Source organism: Bombina bombina, chromosome 2 (assembly GCF_027579735.1).
Source record: "Bombina bombina isolate aBomBom1 chromosome 2, aBomBom1.pri, whole genome shotgun sequence".
Classification (NCBI taxonomy): domain Eukaryota; kingdom Metazoa; phylum Chordata; class Amphibia; order Anura; family Bombinatoridae; genus Bombina; species Bombina bombina.
Window position 1 is genome coordinate 420,229,665 of NC_069500.1, and position 16,277 is coordinate 420,245,941.

Below are 16,277 nucleotides of genomic sequence, written 5' to 3' on the forward strand. Positions count from 1 at the left end.
AAGGCTGCCACTTGGTCATCTTTACACACTTCTTTTTCTAAATTTTACATATTTGATACGCTTGCTTCAGCTGAAGCTTCTTTTGGGAGAAAGGTTCTTCAAGCAGTGGTGCCTTCTGTTTAGGTTCCCTGTCTTGTCCCTCTCATCATCCGTGTCCTCTGGCTTGGGTATTGGTTCCCAATAGTAATTATGATGATCCGTGTCATTAGAAAGAAAACAAAATTTATGCTTACCTGATAAATTTCTTTCTTTCTTGACACGGTGAGTCCACGGCCCGTCCTGTATTTTTCCGACCGTTTATTTTTCCATTAACCTCAGGCACCTCTGCACCTTATATTACTTCCTTTCTCCCTTCCCTTTGGTTGAATGACTGGGGGTTGTGGTTAAGGGAGTGGTATTTAACAGCTTTGCTGTGGTGCTCTTTGCCTCCTCCTGCTGGTCAGGAGTGATATTTCCAATATTAATTATGATGATCCGTGGACTCACTGTGTCAAGAAATACATTTATCAGGTAAGCATAAATTTTGTTTGTGTGAATAGATTTATTTTGTTTTATTATTTTACCCATTCTTGTATGGGATCCCCTAAACAGGGATCTGTAGATATCACATGTGTATAACGTTGTAATAAATTGTTTTTTATATAGCTTAGCCTCTTCGGCGCTCTTTACACGACTTTTCTAAATCTCTTCTCTTAGGGTGTGCTAGTACACCTGTGTATTAGAATGACAGAGGCTTACCCTTAGTGCTTTATCTCCTTACAACTATATATTCACCAAGTGAGGCTTGTGCATGCTTTCATACATACGAAAGAGTCGCAATTTAATGGGGAAAAACATTAAGCAAAAGGTTTCTAAATTGAAAATTACATCCACAAGCATAGATTTCATGTTATCTAGTTCAATATTCCTTTGCTAACCTTTAATATTCCTTTAAAGCGATAGTAATCACACTACAAGTTTATTATATTATTATTATCCTTGTATCCACTGTATTTTTCTTTTATAGGTAATTGGGAAGATCTTGTAAAATTTTTGCAGATGGCAAGAAAGAAGGCCAGGGAATCCTATGTAGAGACTGAGCTGATTTTTGCATTTGCAAAAACGAATCGGCTGTCAGAATTAGAGGAGTTTGTTAGTGGTCCGAACAATGCTCATATCCAGCAGGTATTTTTTCTACCTATTGCACATGGAGAGCCACACCCAGTCTGCCACTCCCAAACTCAAGATGCTCATTTTGTACCAACAGGTGGGAGATCGCTGTTACGAGGAGGGCATGTATGATGCTGCCAAATTACTTTACAACAATGTGTCAAATTTTGCCCGTTTGGCTTCCACACTAGTACATCTGGGGGAATACCAAGCAGCGGTAGACAGTGCAAGAAAGGCTAACAGCACTCGCACCTGGAAAGAGGTAGGATTTCCTTTTGACATTATGTGCAGAAAATGAACCCAGTAATATTAAGCATGTGGCCCTTTATGACTTGTGGCAACTTGTTAGCTAATGGGCATCCATAACTGCTTAGCATGGAGTTGTGCTGTGTTAGCCTCCAGTTTAATTGCAGTATTGGTTGTCAGATCGCAGCATGTTCAGTTGGTGTATTCATTATGTGTGTCTTGGTCACTTTTATGTTGCTTTGTTGTCTTAAAACTTGCTCAACAAATTAAAGCAAAGTGAATGATTAAAATCAGAATAGAGAGAAGGCAAACAGGATTACTTTGAGATGATAACATATTGTTGGTCAAAGCTGCTTAAATAAATCAGTTCTGTCAACAGGTTGCAACCTAACCTTTCTACTCTTAGACTTTCAACTAATATGGTTATAATCCTCTTAGAGCAACTATATACTTTAGCAAATAACCAGGAGTATTTCACAAAGCCTTGGTGAGATCTGTTTGGATGTGTAAAAAATAAGTAAATCACTTTTGAATTAGCTGTTTGTTGATTTGAGTTAAAACTTTATAAATGTCACAAAACCCACACTTGCTGTACTATATTATTTTGATACTATGAGTTAGATTTCAAATATCCATTAACTCTGCTATTCTATTATTATGAACCAACTCAGATAAAGTAATTTTTCGTAAGGGACCATTGAATATAGTAGAATTGCATAATAAAAAGGCAATGCATTAGCACTTACTTTGAATTTTAAATGAGCAGTAGATTTTTCTTCTGGCAAATATCAAAATTTTCTTTTCCCTGCCCCCTGTATCTGGTGACAGCCATCAGCCAATCAAAGACTCATACATATATACTGTAAACTTTTGCATATAAGCTGGTGCCACAGAATGTGTACATATAAAAACTTCAAAATTTTATAATGGAATACCCCCTGTCATTCTTTGCCTTTCACCACTATAGGAGGATGGCAGAGAAGGTGTTAAGAAGAAAATAGAGATATAGTCCTTTAATGGGTATTTTCCCTTTAAGAAAGGACTGGTGTTTTTTGAGTTGAGTAACCATTTAATTCTCTCAGTGAGAATTGTGGTGAAAGTAGCTACTAGATGTCGCAGGGAACGTTCTCTGTCCTCTATCTAGTAATTTAGTGTTAACACCCCCTTGGGCAACCAGTTGTTAGTGTTTTACACTGTTTTCCCTTATTCTCAAGTCCCTGTCAGACATGGAGTATACTGTCAGACCTAGAGGTGTCTGCTCCACAGCACAGATCCTGGAGGGCAAGTCCTTTATTTTTGTTCCTTTTGGTAATTATGCTTAGTGGACTATGTGATCTCCTTTAAGAATCTCAGGACTATCTTATAGATCATGTGATAGTTTTTATACCTCTAAACGGATCTGGTGACTATTATAACACCTCCGTTATTGAGGTTATAACTTTGAGCAATTGGAGATTGTGTTATGTGCTGCTTAGCTCCTTTTGCCAACCGGAGTACTTGGTGAGAGTATTTGACCAAGAGAGGAAATTGTGACTGAGGCTAGTCATATATGGCTCATGAGGGATATTTTGTATTACATATTGGGAGCTCAGAAGTGATACATAGCTGCAATTCAGCTTTGCGTGCTTTTTTTCTGAAAAAGGGGACACTATGTTCACTGCTCAGGGAACTTGGACTCAGAGTCTGTTCTGCCCATAAACATTCTGGAGCTGAGAGCAATCTTCAATGCTCTTCTGGCCTGGCCCCAGTTAGCCTTGGCCCGGTTTATCAGGTTCCAGTCGGACAGCATAACTTCTGTGGCTTACATCAACCATCAGGGAGGAACGCAGAGCTCCTTGGCCATGACAGAGGTAGCCAAGATAATTCGTCTGTTGGCGATCCACATCCCAGGGCTGGAAAACTGGGAGGCGGACTTCCTGAGCAGACAGACCTTTCACCCGGCGGAGCGGGAACTCCGTCCGTAAGTGTTTTCCAGCCTGATTCTCAAATGGGGTCAGCCGGAATTTGATCTCATGGTATCTCGGCAGAATGCCAAGCTTCCGAGGTACGGATCGAGGTCAAGGGACCCTCAGGCGGTACCGATAGATGCCCTGGCGGTACCTTGTAATTTCAGTCTTGCATACCTATTTCCTCCGTTCGCTCTTCTTCCTCGGGTCATTGCTCGAATCTAGCAGGAGAGGGCGTCGGTGATCCTCATTGCACCGGCTTAGCCTCGCAGGATTTGGTATGCAGATCTGGTGGACATGTCGTCTCTTGCACCTTGGAGACTTCAGTTGAGGAAGGACCTTCTACTTCAAGGGCCCTTCCTTCATCCAAATCTAGTTTCTCTGAAGCTGACTGCTTGGAGATTGAACACTTAATTTAAACCAAGCGTGACTTTTTAGAATTGGTCATAGAGTCCATGATTCAGGCACATAAACCTATGACTATCAAGATTTACCACAAGATATGACGTAAATATCTATATTGGTGTGAATCCAAGTGCTACTCTTGGAGTAGAGTTAGGATTCCTAGATTTCTGTCATTTCTCCAAGAAGGTTTGGAGAAAGGATTATCGACAAGTTTCCTAAAGGGTCAAATATCTGCCTTGTCTATTTTGTTACATAAATGTCTGGCAGACGTTCCAGACGTGCAGTCGTTTTGTAAGGCCTTGATCAGGATCAGGCCTGTGTTCAAACAAGTTACTCCTCCCTGCAGTCTTAATTTAGTTCTTAAGGTTCTTCAAGGGGCTCCGTTTGAGCCTATGCATTCCTTAGATATTAAGTTATCTTGGAAAGTTTTGTTTCTTGTTGCTTTTTCTTCTGCTCGCAGAGTGTCAGAACTCTCGGCATTACAGTATGAGTCACCTTACCTTATTTCTCTTGTAAGGTGTATCCAGTCCACGGATCATCCATTACTTGTGGGATATTCTCATTCCCAACAGGAAGTTGCAAGAGGACACCCACAACAGAGCTGTTATATAGCTCCTCCCCTAACTGCCATATCCAGTCATTCTCTTGCAACTCTCAACAAGCATGGAGGTGGTAAGAGAGAGTGGTGAAATATAGTTAGTTTTTTTCTTCAATCAAAAGTTTGTTATTTTTAAATGGTACAGGAGTTGTACTGTTTTATCCCAGGCAGTAAATAGAAGAAGAATCTGCCTGTGTTTTCTATGATCTTAGCAAGTTGTAACTAAGATCCACTGCTGTTCTCACATATGTCTGAGGAGAGAGGTAACTTCAGCGGGAGAATCGCGTGCAGTTTATCCTGCTATGAGGTATGTGCAGTTACAATTTTTTCTAGAGATGTAAATGCTAGAAAATGCTGCTGATACCGGATTAATGTAAGGTAAGCCTGGATACAGTGATTTAATAGCGACTGGTATCATGCTTACTCTCAGAGGTAATACTCTTATATAAAATTGCAATATAAAACGTTTGCTGGCATGTTTAAGCGTTTTTATATATGTTTTGGTGATAAAACTTTATTGGGGCCTAGTTTTTCCACATGGCTGGCTTAAATTTTGCCTAGAAACAGTTTCCTGAGGCTTTCCACTGTTGTAGCATGAGTGGGAGGGGCCTATTTTAGCGCTTTTTTGCGCAGTTAAAATTACAGACTGAGACATCCAGCTTCCCTCAGGAGTCCCCTGAATGCTATAGGACATCTCTAAAGGGCTCAAAGGCTTTCCAACGTCGTTTATTGGGGAAGGTAGGGCCACAGCAGAGCTGTGGCAGTTTGTTGTGACTGTTATAAAACGTCTATCGTTTTTTTGATCCGTTTTTTGAACTAAGAGGTTAATCATCCATTTGCAAGTGGGTGCAATGCTCTGTTAGTTTATTACATACACTGTAAAAATTTCGTTTGATTTACTGCCTTTTTTCACTGTTTTTCAAATTCTGAAAAAAAAAATTTCTCTTAAAGGCACAGTACCGTTTTTTATATTTGCTTGTTAACTTGATTTAAAGTATTTTCCAAGCTTGCTAGTCTCATTGCTAGTCTGTACAAACATGTCTGACATAGAGGAAACTCCTTGTTCATTATGTTTAAAAGCCATGGTGGAACCCCCTCTTAGAATGTGTACCAAATGTACTGATTTCACTTTAAGCAATAAAGATCATATTCTGTCTTTAAAAAATTTATCACCAGAGGAATCTGACGAGGGGGAAGTTATGCCGACTAACTCTCCCCACGTGTCAGATCCTTTGACTCCCGCTCAAGGGACTCACGCTCAAATGGCGCCAAGTACATCTAGGGCGCCCATAGCGTTTACTTTACAAGACATGGCGGCAGTCATGGATAATACACTGTCAGCGGTATTAGCCAGACTACCTGAATTTAGAGGAAAGCGAGATAGCTCTGGAGTTAGACGAAATGCAGAGCATACTGACGCTTTAAGAGCTATGTCTGATACTGCCTCACAATATGCAGAAGCTGAAGAAGGAGAGCTTCTTTCTGTGGGTGATGTTTCTGACTCAGGGAAGATGATGCAACCTGATTCTGATATTTCTACATTTAAATTTAAGCTTGAACACCTCCGCGTGTTGCTCAGGGAGGTTTTAGCTGCTCTGAATGACTGTGATACAATTGCAGTGCCCGAGAAATTGTGTAGACTGGATAAATACTATGCAGTGCCGGTGTGTACTGATGTTTTTCCTATACCTAAAAGGTTTACAGAAATTATTAATAAGGAATGGGATAGACCAGGTGTGCCGTTCTCTCCCCCTCCTATTTTAAGATTTTTTTTTCCAATAGACGCCACCACACGGGACTTATGGCAGACAGTCCCTAAGGTGGAGGGAGCAGTTTCTACTCTAGCAAAGCGTACTACTATCCCTGTCGAGGACAGTTGTGCTTTTTTAGATCCAATGGATAAAAAATTAGATGGTTACCTTAAGAAAAAGTTTATTCAACAAGGTTTTATCCTACAGCCCCTTGCATGCATTGCTCCTGTTACTGCTGCTGCGGCGTTCTGGTTTGAGTCTCTGGAAGAGGCTTTACAGGTAGCGACTCCATTGGATGACATACTTGACAAGCTTAGAGCACTTAAGCTAGCCAATTCTTTTTTTTTCTGATGCCATTGTTCATTTGACTAAACTAACGGCTAAGAATTCTGGTTTTGCTATCCAGGCGCGCAGAGCGTTATGGCTTAAATCATGGTCAGCTGACGTTACTTCAAAGTCTAAGCTGCTTAACATTCCCTTCAAGGGGCAGACCCTATTCGAGCCTGGTTTGAAGGAGATTATTGCTGATATCACTGGAGGAAAAGGTCATGCCCTTCCTCAGGACAGGTCCAAATCAAGAGCCAAACAGTCTAATTTTCGTGCCTTTCGAAACTTCAAGGCAGGTGCGGCATCAACTTCCTCTAATGCAAAACAAGAGGGAACTTTTGCTCAGTCCAAGACGGTCTGGAGACCTAACCAGACCTGGAACAAAGGTAAGCAGGTCAAAAAGCCTGCTGCTGCCTCTAAGACAGCATGAAGGAACGGCCCCCTATCCGGTAACGGATCTAGTAGGGGGCAGACTTTCACTCTTCGCCCAGGCGTGGGCAAGAGATGTCCAGGATCCCTGGGCGTTGGAAATTATATCTCAGGGATATCTTCTGGTCTTCAAAGCTTCCCCCCCTAAAGGGCGATTTCACCTTTCACAATTATCTGCAAACCAGATAAAGAGAGAGGCATTCTTACACTGTGTACAAGACCTCCTAGTTATGGGAGTGATCCATCCAGTTCCAAAGGAGGAACAGGGACAGGGATTTTACTCAAATCTGTTTGTGGTTCCCAAAAAAGAGGGAACCTTCAGACCAATTTTGGATCTAAAGATCTTAAGCAAATTCCTCAGAGTTCCATCATTCAAGATGGAAACTATTCATACCATCCTACCAATGATCCAGGAGGGTCAATATATGACTACAGTGGATTTAAAGGATGCTTATCTTCACATTCCGATACACAAAGATCATCATCGGTTTCTTAGGTTTGCCTTTCTAGACAGGCATTACCAGTTTGTATCTCTTCCTTTTGGATTAGCTACAGCCCCAAGAATTTTTACGAAGGTTCTGGGGTCTCTTCTGGCGGTCCTAAGGCCGCGGGGCATAGCAGTGGCCCCTTATTTAGACGTCATCCTGATACAGGCGTCAAACTTCCAAATTGCCAAGTCTCATACGGACATAGTACTGGCATTTCTGAGGTTGCATGGGTGGAAAGTGAACGAGGAAAAGAGTTCTCTATCCCCACTCACAAGAGTTTCCTTCCTAGGGACTCTGATAGATTCTGTGGAAATGAAAATTTACCTGACGGCGTCCAGGTTATCAAAGCTTTTAAATTCCTGCCGTGTTCTTCATTCCGCGCCCTTCGGTGGCTCAGTGCATGGAAGTAATCGGCTTAATGGTAGCGGCAATGGACATAGTGCCGTTTTCACGCCTACATCTCAGACCGCTGCAACTATGCATGCTCAGTCAGTGGAATGGGGATTACACAGATTTGTCCCCTCTACTAAATCTGGATCAAGAAACCAGGGATTCTCTTCTCTGGTTGCTATCTCGGGTCCATCTCTCCAAAGGTATGACCTTTCGCAGGCCAGATTGGACAATTGTAACGACAGATGCCAGCCTTCTAAGTTGGGGTGCAGTCTGGAACTCCCTGAAGGCTCAGGGATCATGGACTCAGGAGGAGACACTCCTTCCAATAAATATTCTGGAACTGAGAGCGATATTCAATGCTCTTCAGGCTTGGCCTCAGCTAGCAACTCTGAGGTTCATCAGATTTCAGTCGGACAACATCATGACTGTGGCTTACATCAACCATCAAGGGGGAACAAGGAGTTCCCTAGCGATGTTAGAAGTCTCAAAGATAATACGCTGGGCAGAGATTCACTCTTGCCACCTATCAGCTATCCATATCCCAGGTGTAGAGAACTGGGAGGCAGATTTTCTAAGTCGTCAGACTTTTCATCCGGGGGAGTGGGAACTCCATCCGATGGTGTTTGCTCAATTGATTCATCATTGGGGCAAACCAGAACTGGATCTCATGGCGTCTCGCCAGAACGCCAAGCTTCCTTGTTACGGATCCATGTCCAGGGATCCCGAGGCGACGCTGATAGATGCTCTAGCAGCGCCTTGGTCTCTCAACCTGGCCTATGTGTTTCCACCGTTTCCTCTGCTCCCTCGACTGATTGCCAAGATCAAGCAGGAGAGAGCATCAGTGATTTTGATAGCGCCTGCGTGGCCACGCAGGACCTGGTATGCAGACCTTGGACTCTGCCGTTAAGACTGTTCTACTACAAGGTCCTTTCAATCATCCAAATCTAATTTCTCTGAGACTGACTGCCTGGAGATTGAACGCTTGATTTTATCAAAGCGTGGCTTCTCCGAGTCAGTCATTGATACCTTAATACAGGCACGAAAGCCTGTCACCAGGAAAATTTACCATAAGATATGGCGTAAATATCTTTATTGGTGTGAATCCAAGGGTTACTTATGGAGTAAGGTCAGGATTCCCAGGATATTATCCTTTCTCCAAGAAGGATTGGAAAAAGGATTGTCAGCTAGTTCCTTAAAGGGACAGATTTCTGCGCTGTCTATTCTTTTGCACAAGCGTCTGGCAGATGTTCCAGACGTTCAGGCATTTTGTCAGGCTTTAGTTAGAATGAAGTCTGTGTTTAAACCTGTTGCTCCTCCATGGAGCTTAAATCTGGTTCTTAAAGGGATACTAAACCTATTTTTTTTCATGATTCAGATAGAGCATGAGATTTTAAACACCTTTCTAATTTACTCCTATTATCAATTTTTCTTTGTTCTCATGCTTTCTTGATTTGAAAAAGCAGTACTGTAAGCTTTAGAGCCGGACCATTTTTTGTTCAGTATCTGGGTAGCACTTGCTGATTTGTGGCTAAATGTAGCAAACCAATCAGTAAGCGCTACCGAGGTGCTGAACTAAAAATGGGCCGACTCCTAACCTTGTATTACTGCTTTTTCAAATCAAGATAACATGAGAACAAAGAAAAATTGATAATAGGAGTAAATTAGAAAGTTGCTTAAAATTGCATGCTCTATCTGAATCATGAAAGAAAAAAATGTGGGGTTAGTATCCCTTTAAGGTTCTTCAAGGAGTTCCGTTTGAACCTCTTCATTCCATAGATATCAAACTTTTATCTTGGAAAGTTCTTTTTTTGGTAGCTATTTCCTCGGCTCGTAGAGTCTCAGTTATCTGCTTTACAATGTGATTCTCCTTATCTGATCTTCCATACGGATAAGGTAGTCCTGCGTACCAAACCTGGGTTTTTACCTAAGGTGGTATCTAACAAGAATATCAATCAAGAGATTGTTGTTCCATCCTTGTGTCCTAATCCTTCTTCAAAGAAGGAACGTCTATTACACTATCTGGACGTGGTTCGTGCTTTAAAGTTTTACTTACAAGCCACTAAAGATTTTCGTCAAACATCTGCTTTGTTTGTTGTCTACTCTGGACAGAGGAGAGGTCAAAAGGCTTCGGCAACCTCTTTCTTTTTGGCTAAGAAGCATAATCCGCTTAGCCTATGAGACTGCTGGCCAGCAGCCTCCTGAAAGGATTACAGCTCATTCTACTAGAGCTATGGCTTCCACTTGGGCCTTTAAAAATGAGGCTTCTGTTGAACAGATTTGCAAGGCGGCGACTTGGTCTTCGCTTCATACTTTTTCAAAATTTTACAAATTTGATACTTTTGTTTCTTCGGAGGCTATTTTTGGGAGAAAGGTTTTACAGGCAGTGGTACCTTCCGTTTAAGTACCTGCCTTGTCCCTCCCTTCATCCGTGTACTTTAGCTTTGGTATTGGTATCCCACAAGTAATGGATGATCCGTGGACTGGATACACCTTACAAGAGAAAACACAATTTATGCTTACCTGATAAATTTATTTCTCTTGTGGTGTATCCAGTCCACGGCCCGCCCTGTCATTTTAAGGCAGGTAATTTTTAAATTTAAACTACAGTCACCACTGCACCCTATGGTTTCTCCTTTCTCGGCTTGTTTTCGGTCGAATGACTGGATATGGCAGTTAGGGGAGGAGCTATATAACAGCTCTGCTGTGGGTGTCCTCTTGCAACTTCCTGTTGGGAATGAGAATATCCCACAAGTAATGGATGATCTGTGGACTGGATACACCACAAGAGAAATAAATTTATCAGGTAAGCATAAATTATGTTTTTTCTTTCGGATAAGGTAGTTTTACGTACAAAATTAGGGTTTCTCCCTAAAGTAGTTTCTGACCGGAACATTAATCAGGCGATTGTTGTTCCTTCCTTGTGTCCTAATCCTTCTTCTCAGAAGGAACAACTTCTGCACAATTTAGACGTGGTACGTGCTCTAAAATTTTACTTAAAGGCGACTAAGGATTTTCGTCAGTCTTCTGCTTTGTGGTTTTCTCGGGAAAACGTAAGGGACAGAAAGCTACGGCTACTCCTCTTTCTTTTTGGCTGAAGAGTATCATACGTTTTGCCTATGAAACTACTGGGCAGCATCCTCCAGAGAGAGTTATGGCTTATTCCACGAGGTCTGTTTCTTCCTTATGGGCATTCAAAAATGAAGCTTCATTAGAAAGAAAACAAAATTTATGCTTACCTGATAAATTTATTTTTCTTGACACGATGAGTCCACGGCCAGCCCTGTTCTTAAAACAGGTTGTTGGTATGTTATAAACTTCAGACACCTCTGCACCTTGTTACATCCTTTCTCTACTTCGGTCGAATGACTGGGGTTAGAGAGAAGGGAGGTGATATTTAACAGCTTTGCTGTGGTGCTCTTTGCCGCCTCCTGCTGGGCAGGAGTGATATATCCCAATAGTAATTAGATGATCCGTGGACTCATCATGTCAAGAAAGAAATTTATCAGGTAAGCATAAATTTAGTTTTTTACTGATTTGGGGGTTAATCCTTATAATAAGTCTCAGTTGGCTAGTTTGTCTTACCCCTCTAAGGATGAACTGACTTCTTTAGCTTCTCAGGTTAAGCTTTTGGAGTCAGAGGTTTCAGATATTAAATAGATTATCCCTGTGGAATCTAACTTCAGGTTTAAACTAGAACACCTCCGTTTCCTGCTGAAGGGGGTATTGTCTACCTTAGATGTTCCTGACTCCAAGCTATCTGATGAGCCCAAGATTCCTAAATAAGATAGGGTCTATGAGGTCAAAAAGACTCCAGACACTTTTCTGGTTCCCGCACGAATGGCGAATATTATTATGAAGGAATGGGAAAGAATTGGGACTCACTTTTCCCCTTCTGCTACTTTTAAAAAGATGTTTCCTGACTCCAACTTGGAACTTTGGAGTTCCATTCCTAAAGTGGATGGAGCCATTTCCACTCTTGCTAAACTTACTACTATTCTGCTAGTGGATAGTACCTCTATTAGGAACCCAATGGACAGAAAATTGGAGGGTTACTTAAGGAGAATGTTTCAGCACATGGGTTTTCTTTTTCATCCTGCTGCAGCAGTTTCCGCGGTTGCAGGTGCAACTACATATTGGTGTTACTCCTTATCAGAATTATATGAAGGAGATCCATGATCGAATCAAGGCTATCAAAATAGCCAATTCTTTCATCTGTGATGCTAACATGCAGATTTTCCGTCTGAATGCTAAGTCCTCAGGTTTTGCAGTCCTTTCCCGCAGGGCCCTTTGGTTAAAATCTTCGTCCACAGATATGTTTTTCAAAACTAGACTCCATTCCTTGCCTTTTAAGGGAAAGATTTTGTTCGGTCCAGGCCTGGAGTCACTCATTTCCACTGTAACAGGTGGGAAGGGCTCCTTCCTTCCCCAGGATAAGAAGGCAAGAGCAAAGGGTTGTCAGGCCTCATATTTTCATTTGTTTTGTTCAGACAAGTCTCAGCGGATACAGCCCTCCTCCAAGCCTGAACAGTCTAAGGGTACTTGGAAGTCCGGTCAGTCCTGGAACAAATCCAAAGCGACCAAGTAGCCCACAGACAACAAATCTGCATGTCTGTAGGATCAAGTGTCCTTTTTCTTAAAGGCTTGGGTTCAGGACATTAAGGATCCCTGAGTTTTAGACGTGGTCTCTCAGGGATACAAGATAGGGCTCAAATCTCACCCTCCAAGGGGCAGATTTCTCCCTTCAAGACTGTCTACAAGACCCAAGAAGAGGGCAGCCTTCTTAGATTGCTTACGGGAGCTTTCCTCTCTGGGAGTGATTGTCCCAATGCCGCCTTCAGAAAGGGGTCTCGGTTTTTACTCAAACTTGTTTGTGGTTCCCAAAAAAAAGAGCGAACTTTTTTGAGCAATCCTGGACTTAACATGTCTCAACAAATTCCTCATAGTCCCCTCTTTCAAAATGGAGACTATCAGGTCCATTCTTCCGTTGGTCCAGAAGGATTAGTTTATGACAACAATCGATCTGAAGGATGCATACCTGCATGTTCCGATCCACAAGGATAATGTTCAGTTCCTGCGGTTTGCATTTCTGGACTATCATTTTCAATTCATAGCTCTGCCATTAGGCTTGGCTACTGCCTCCAGAATTTTTACGAAGGTATTAGGTGCTCTCCATGCGGTAGCCAGATGTCAGGGTATCGCTGTGGCTCTTTACTTGGACGATATATTGGTTCAGGCTCCAACTTTTCCTTTGGCAAGATATCACACGGAATCTCTTCTGTGTCTCCTTCGGACTCAGGGATGGAAGATCAGTATTGGAAAGATTTCCCTGGTTCCCAGTACCAGGGTAGTTTTTCTGGGAACAATTATCAACTCTGTTTTCATTAAAATCTTTCTGGCGGATCAGAGCAACATCAAATCCTTCAGTGGCTCTGTGCATGCAAGTAATTAGTCTCATGGTGTCTTCCATGGACATTATTTATTTTGCCCGCTTCAATCTGCGACCTCTACAATTATGCATGCTGAAGCAATGGAACGGCGAACACTCCAACCTGGCTCAACAAATAGTCCTGGACAGAAGGACGAGAGACTCTGCCTCCTGGTGGCTCTGTCAAGATCACCTGTCCCAAGGCACGTGCTTTGTGAGACCATCTTGGCAGATTGCGACTACGGATGCCACCTTTCAAGTTGGGCGGCAGTCTGGGATCCCTAGAAGGTGCAGAAGACTTGGTCTCGGGAAAAGTCAGTTCTTCCTATCAATATCTTGCTGCGGGCCATCTTCAATGCACTAATAGTGTGGCCCCAGCTTCGTTCTGTCCGGTATTTAATTCCAATCAGTCATAACTTCAGTTGCTTACATCAATCACCAGAAGGGAACAAGAAGTTCCCTTGCGATGAAAGAGTTTTGGATTCTCCAGTAGGCAGAATCTCACAACTGTCTACTTTCTGCGATTTACTTCCTAAGGGTGGAGAACTGGGAAGCGGACTTCCTAAGCAGACAATATTTTCACCCCGAGATGTTCTCTGAGATAACTCTCAAGTGGGGGGTTCCAGAGATTGACCTCATGGCTTCTCGTCTCAATGCCAAACTAGGTATCCTCAGGTGGAATTGGTGGACATGTTAGTGGAGGTTTAAGCTCATGTTTCTGTTTCCTCCATTAGCGCTTCTTCCTCGAGTCATCGCCCGCATCAAGTAGGAGCAAGCCCCTGCAATTCTAATAGCTCCATCTTATCTTCACAGGACCTGGTTCGCAGACCTGGTGAGGATGTCGTCCTCCCCTCCCTGGAGGTTGCATTTTCAGGCGGACCATCTAATTCAAGGTCCTTTACTACATCAAAACCTAGATTCTCTGAGGCTGACTGTGTTGGAGATTGAACGCCTAGTCTTGTCTAAGAAAGGGTTCTCTGATAGTGTCATAGATAACCCTGATCCAAGCTTGCAAACCGGCCACTTGCTGTATTTACCACAAAGTGTGGCGTACCTATCTGTATTGGTGTGAGGAACAAGGTTTTCCTTGGCGCAAGGTGAGTTGCTCGGATTCTGTCATTTCTCCAAGATGATTTGGAGAAAGGCCTATCGGCCAGCTCTCTCAAGGGTCAGATCTCTGCGCTGTCTCTTACTGCACAGTATATTAGCAGTCCTCCCAGACGTGTAGTTCTTTGTTCAGGGTCTGGTAAGAATTTAAACCTGTTGCTCCTCCTTAGAGTGAATGTAAATGTTGATGAACCATTGCCCGGTTTGTAATAATCCTATTAAAACCAGCGGCACTTTCATTCATCAAACTTTACATTTCACTGGTTTTGTTAAAATACCTTTTTCGGGAAAACCGCTCCAGCGCTTCCCCCGCCCTTCGCAAGCCTCTTCCTACGTCAGAAATGACGATCCCGGCCTTCGTCCAATCACATCGATGCTTTAGGCAATGATATCCCCGGAGGGGAAGCCGTGATTGGAGGATGCCGGAATTGTCATTGCTGACGTATGAAGATTCTTGCAACGGGGCTGGAGAAACACTGGAGCGGCTTTCAAGAAGAAAATGTAAGTATTTTAACAAAACCAGTGAAATGTAAAGTTTGATGAATGAAAGAGACCCTTTAATCTTGTTCTTCGTGTTCTGCAGCAGGCTCCGTTTAAACCTATGCATTCTGTTGATATTAAGCTTTTATCCTGGAAAGTTTTGTTTCTGTTAGCTATCCCCTCTGCTCACAGAGTTTCTGAGATATCTTTGTTACAGTGTGACCCCCTTATCTTGTGTTCCATGCAGATAAGGGTGGTTTTACACACCGTTAGGATTTCTACCTAAGGTGGTCTCGGATTGCAACATCAATCAGGATTGTTGTTCTTTCCTTTTGTCAAAATCCTCGAAGGAAAGTTTGCTTCACAATCTGGATGTTGTACTTGCCTTGAAATTCTGTCTTTAGACGACCAAGGATTTCAGACAATCTTCATCCTTGTTTGTGGTGTTTGCCGGTAGACGCAAGGGCCAGAAGTCTACTGCAACTTCCCTATCTTTTTGGCTGAGAAGTATCATCCGCTTGGCCTATGAGAAGGCTGGTCAACAACCTCCTGAGAGGATTACGGCTCATTCCACTAGGGCAGTATCTTCTTCTTGGGCTTTTAAGAAAGAAGCTTCTGTGGATCAGATTTTTAAGGCAGCTACCTGGTCCTCTTTACATACTTTTTCCAAATTCTATAAGTTCAATGTTTTTGCTTCAAATGAGGCTGCCTTTGGGAGAAAGGTGTTGCAAGTAGTGGTGCCTTCCGATTAGGGTCCGCCTATTAATTTTTGCTTTCCCGTTTTTCATTCCGTGTCCTTTATAGCTTGGGTATTGGTTCCTAACAGTAATGAATGAAGTCGTGGACTCTCCCTGCCTTTGGAAAGAAAACAAAATGTATGCTTACCAGATAAATTCCTTTCTTTCATTTCTTCTGGCACCTCTATCCCCTAATGTTTCTCCTGCTTTTTCCTTGTTCCCTCGGCCGAATGACTGGGGGGGGATGAGGGAAGTGGGAGGGATATTTATAGCCTTTGGCTAAGGTGTCTTTGCCTCCTCATGGTGGCCAGGTGTTGATATTCGCAACAGTAATTAATAAAGTCGTGGACTCTCCCTGCCAGGAAATAAAGGAATGTATCTGGTAATCATAAATTTTGTTTTTCTGTATTACGTGAAAAATAGAAAAGAAAGTAATTTAAAAAAATCAGAGATAATACTAATAACGATATACAGTCATGAAGAAGAAGCAGCACCAGCATCTGGTGCTGCTTCTTCTTCATGACTGTATATTGTGTGGAATACAGTGCAGTATTCCTGAAGCGTGCACACCCGGTTGCTGTCTAGTGCTGGATTTTTGGTTGGTTATACTAATAACGATGGTAGACAAATTAGATTGTTTGTAAAATACATTTGAACACAGGGGAAACTAAAATAGTTAAAAGCAATGCTAGTTATAAAATATTTTTCTTTTTGGCATTGGTTTATTTCCATAGTTTTTCCCCCCCTTATGTTCACAACAAATTTGCTTTACTTTTACATTAATTTTATTGAAATA

At 42.3% G+C, this 16,277-nt stretch overlaps 1 protein-coding gene across 1 annotated transcript in view; it reads left to right on the forward strand.

Annotated features, from left to right (window-relative positions):
- The window catches only part of CLTCL1 (clathrin heavy chain like 1), a 314,203-nt gene that overhangs the window by 219,821 nt on the left and 78,105 nt on the right, over positions 1 to 16,277 (forward strand). Inside the window, exons 22-23 of the mRNA XM_053701960.1 lie at positions 1,007 to 1,164; positions 1,247 to 1,411. Coding sequence (XP_053557935.1) covers positions 1,007 to 1,164; positions 1,247 to 1,411 — 323 coding nt within the window. The remainder of the gene's footprint in view (positions 1 to 1,006; positions 1,165 to 1,246; positions 1,412 to 16,277) is intronic.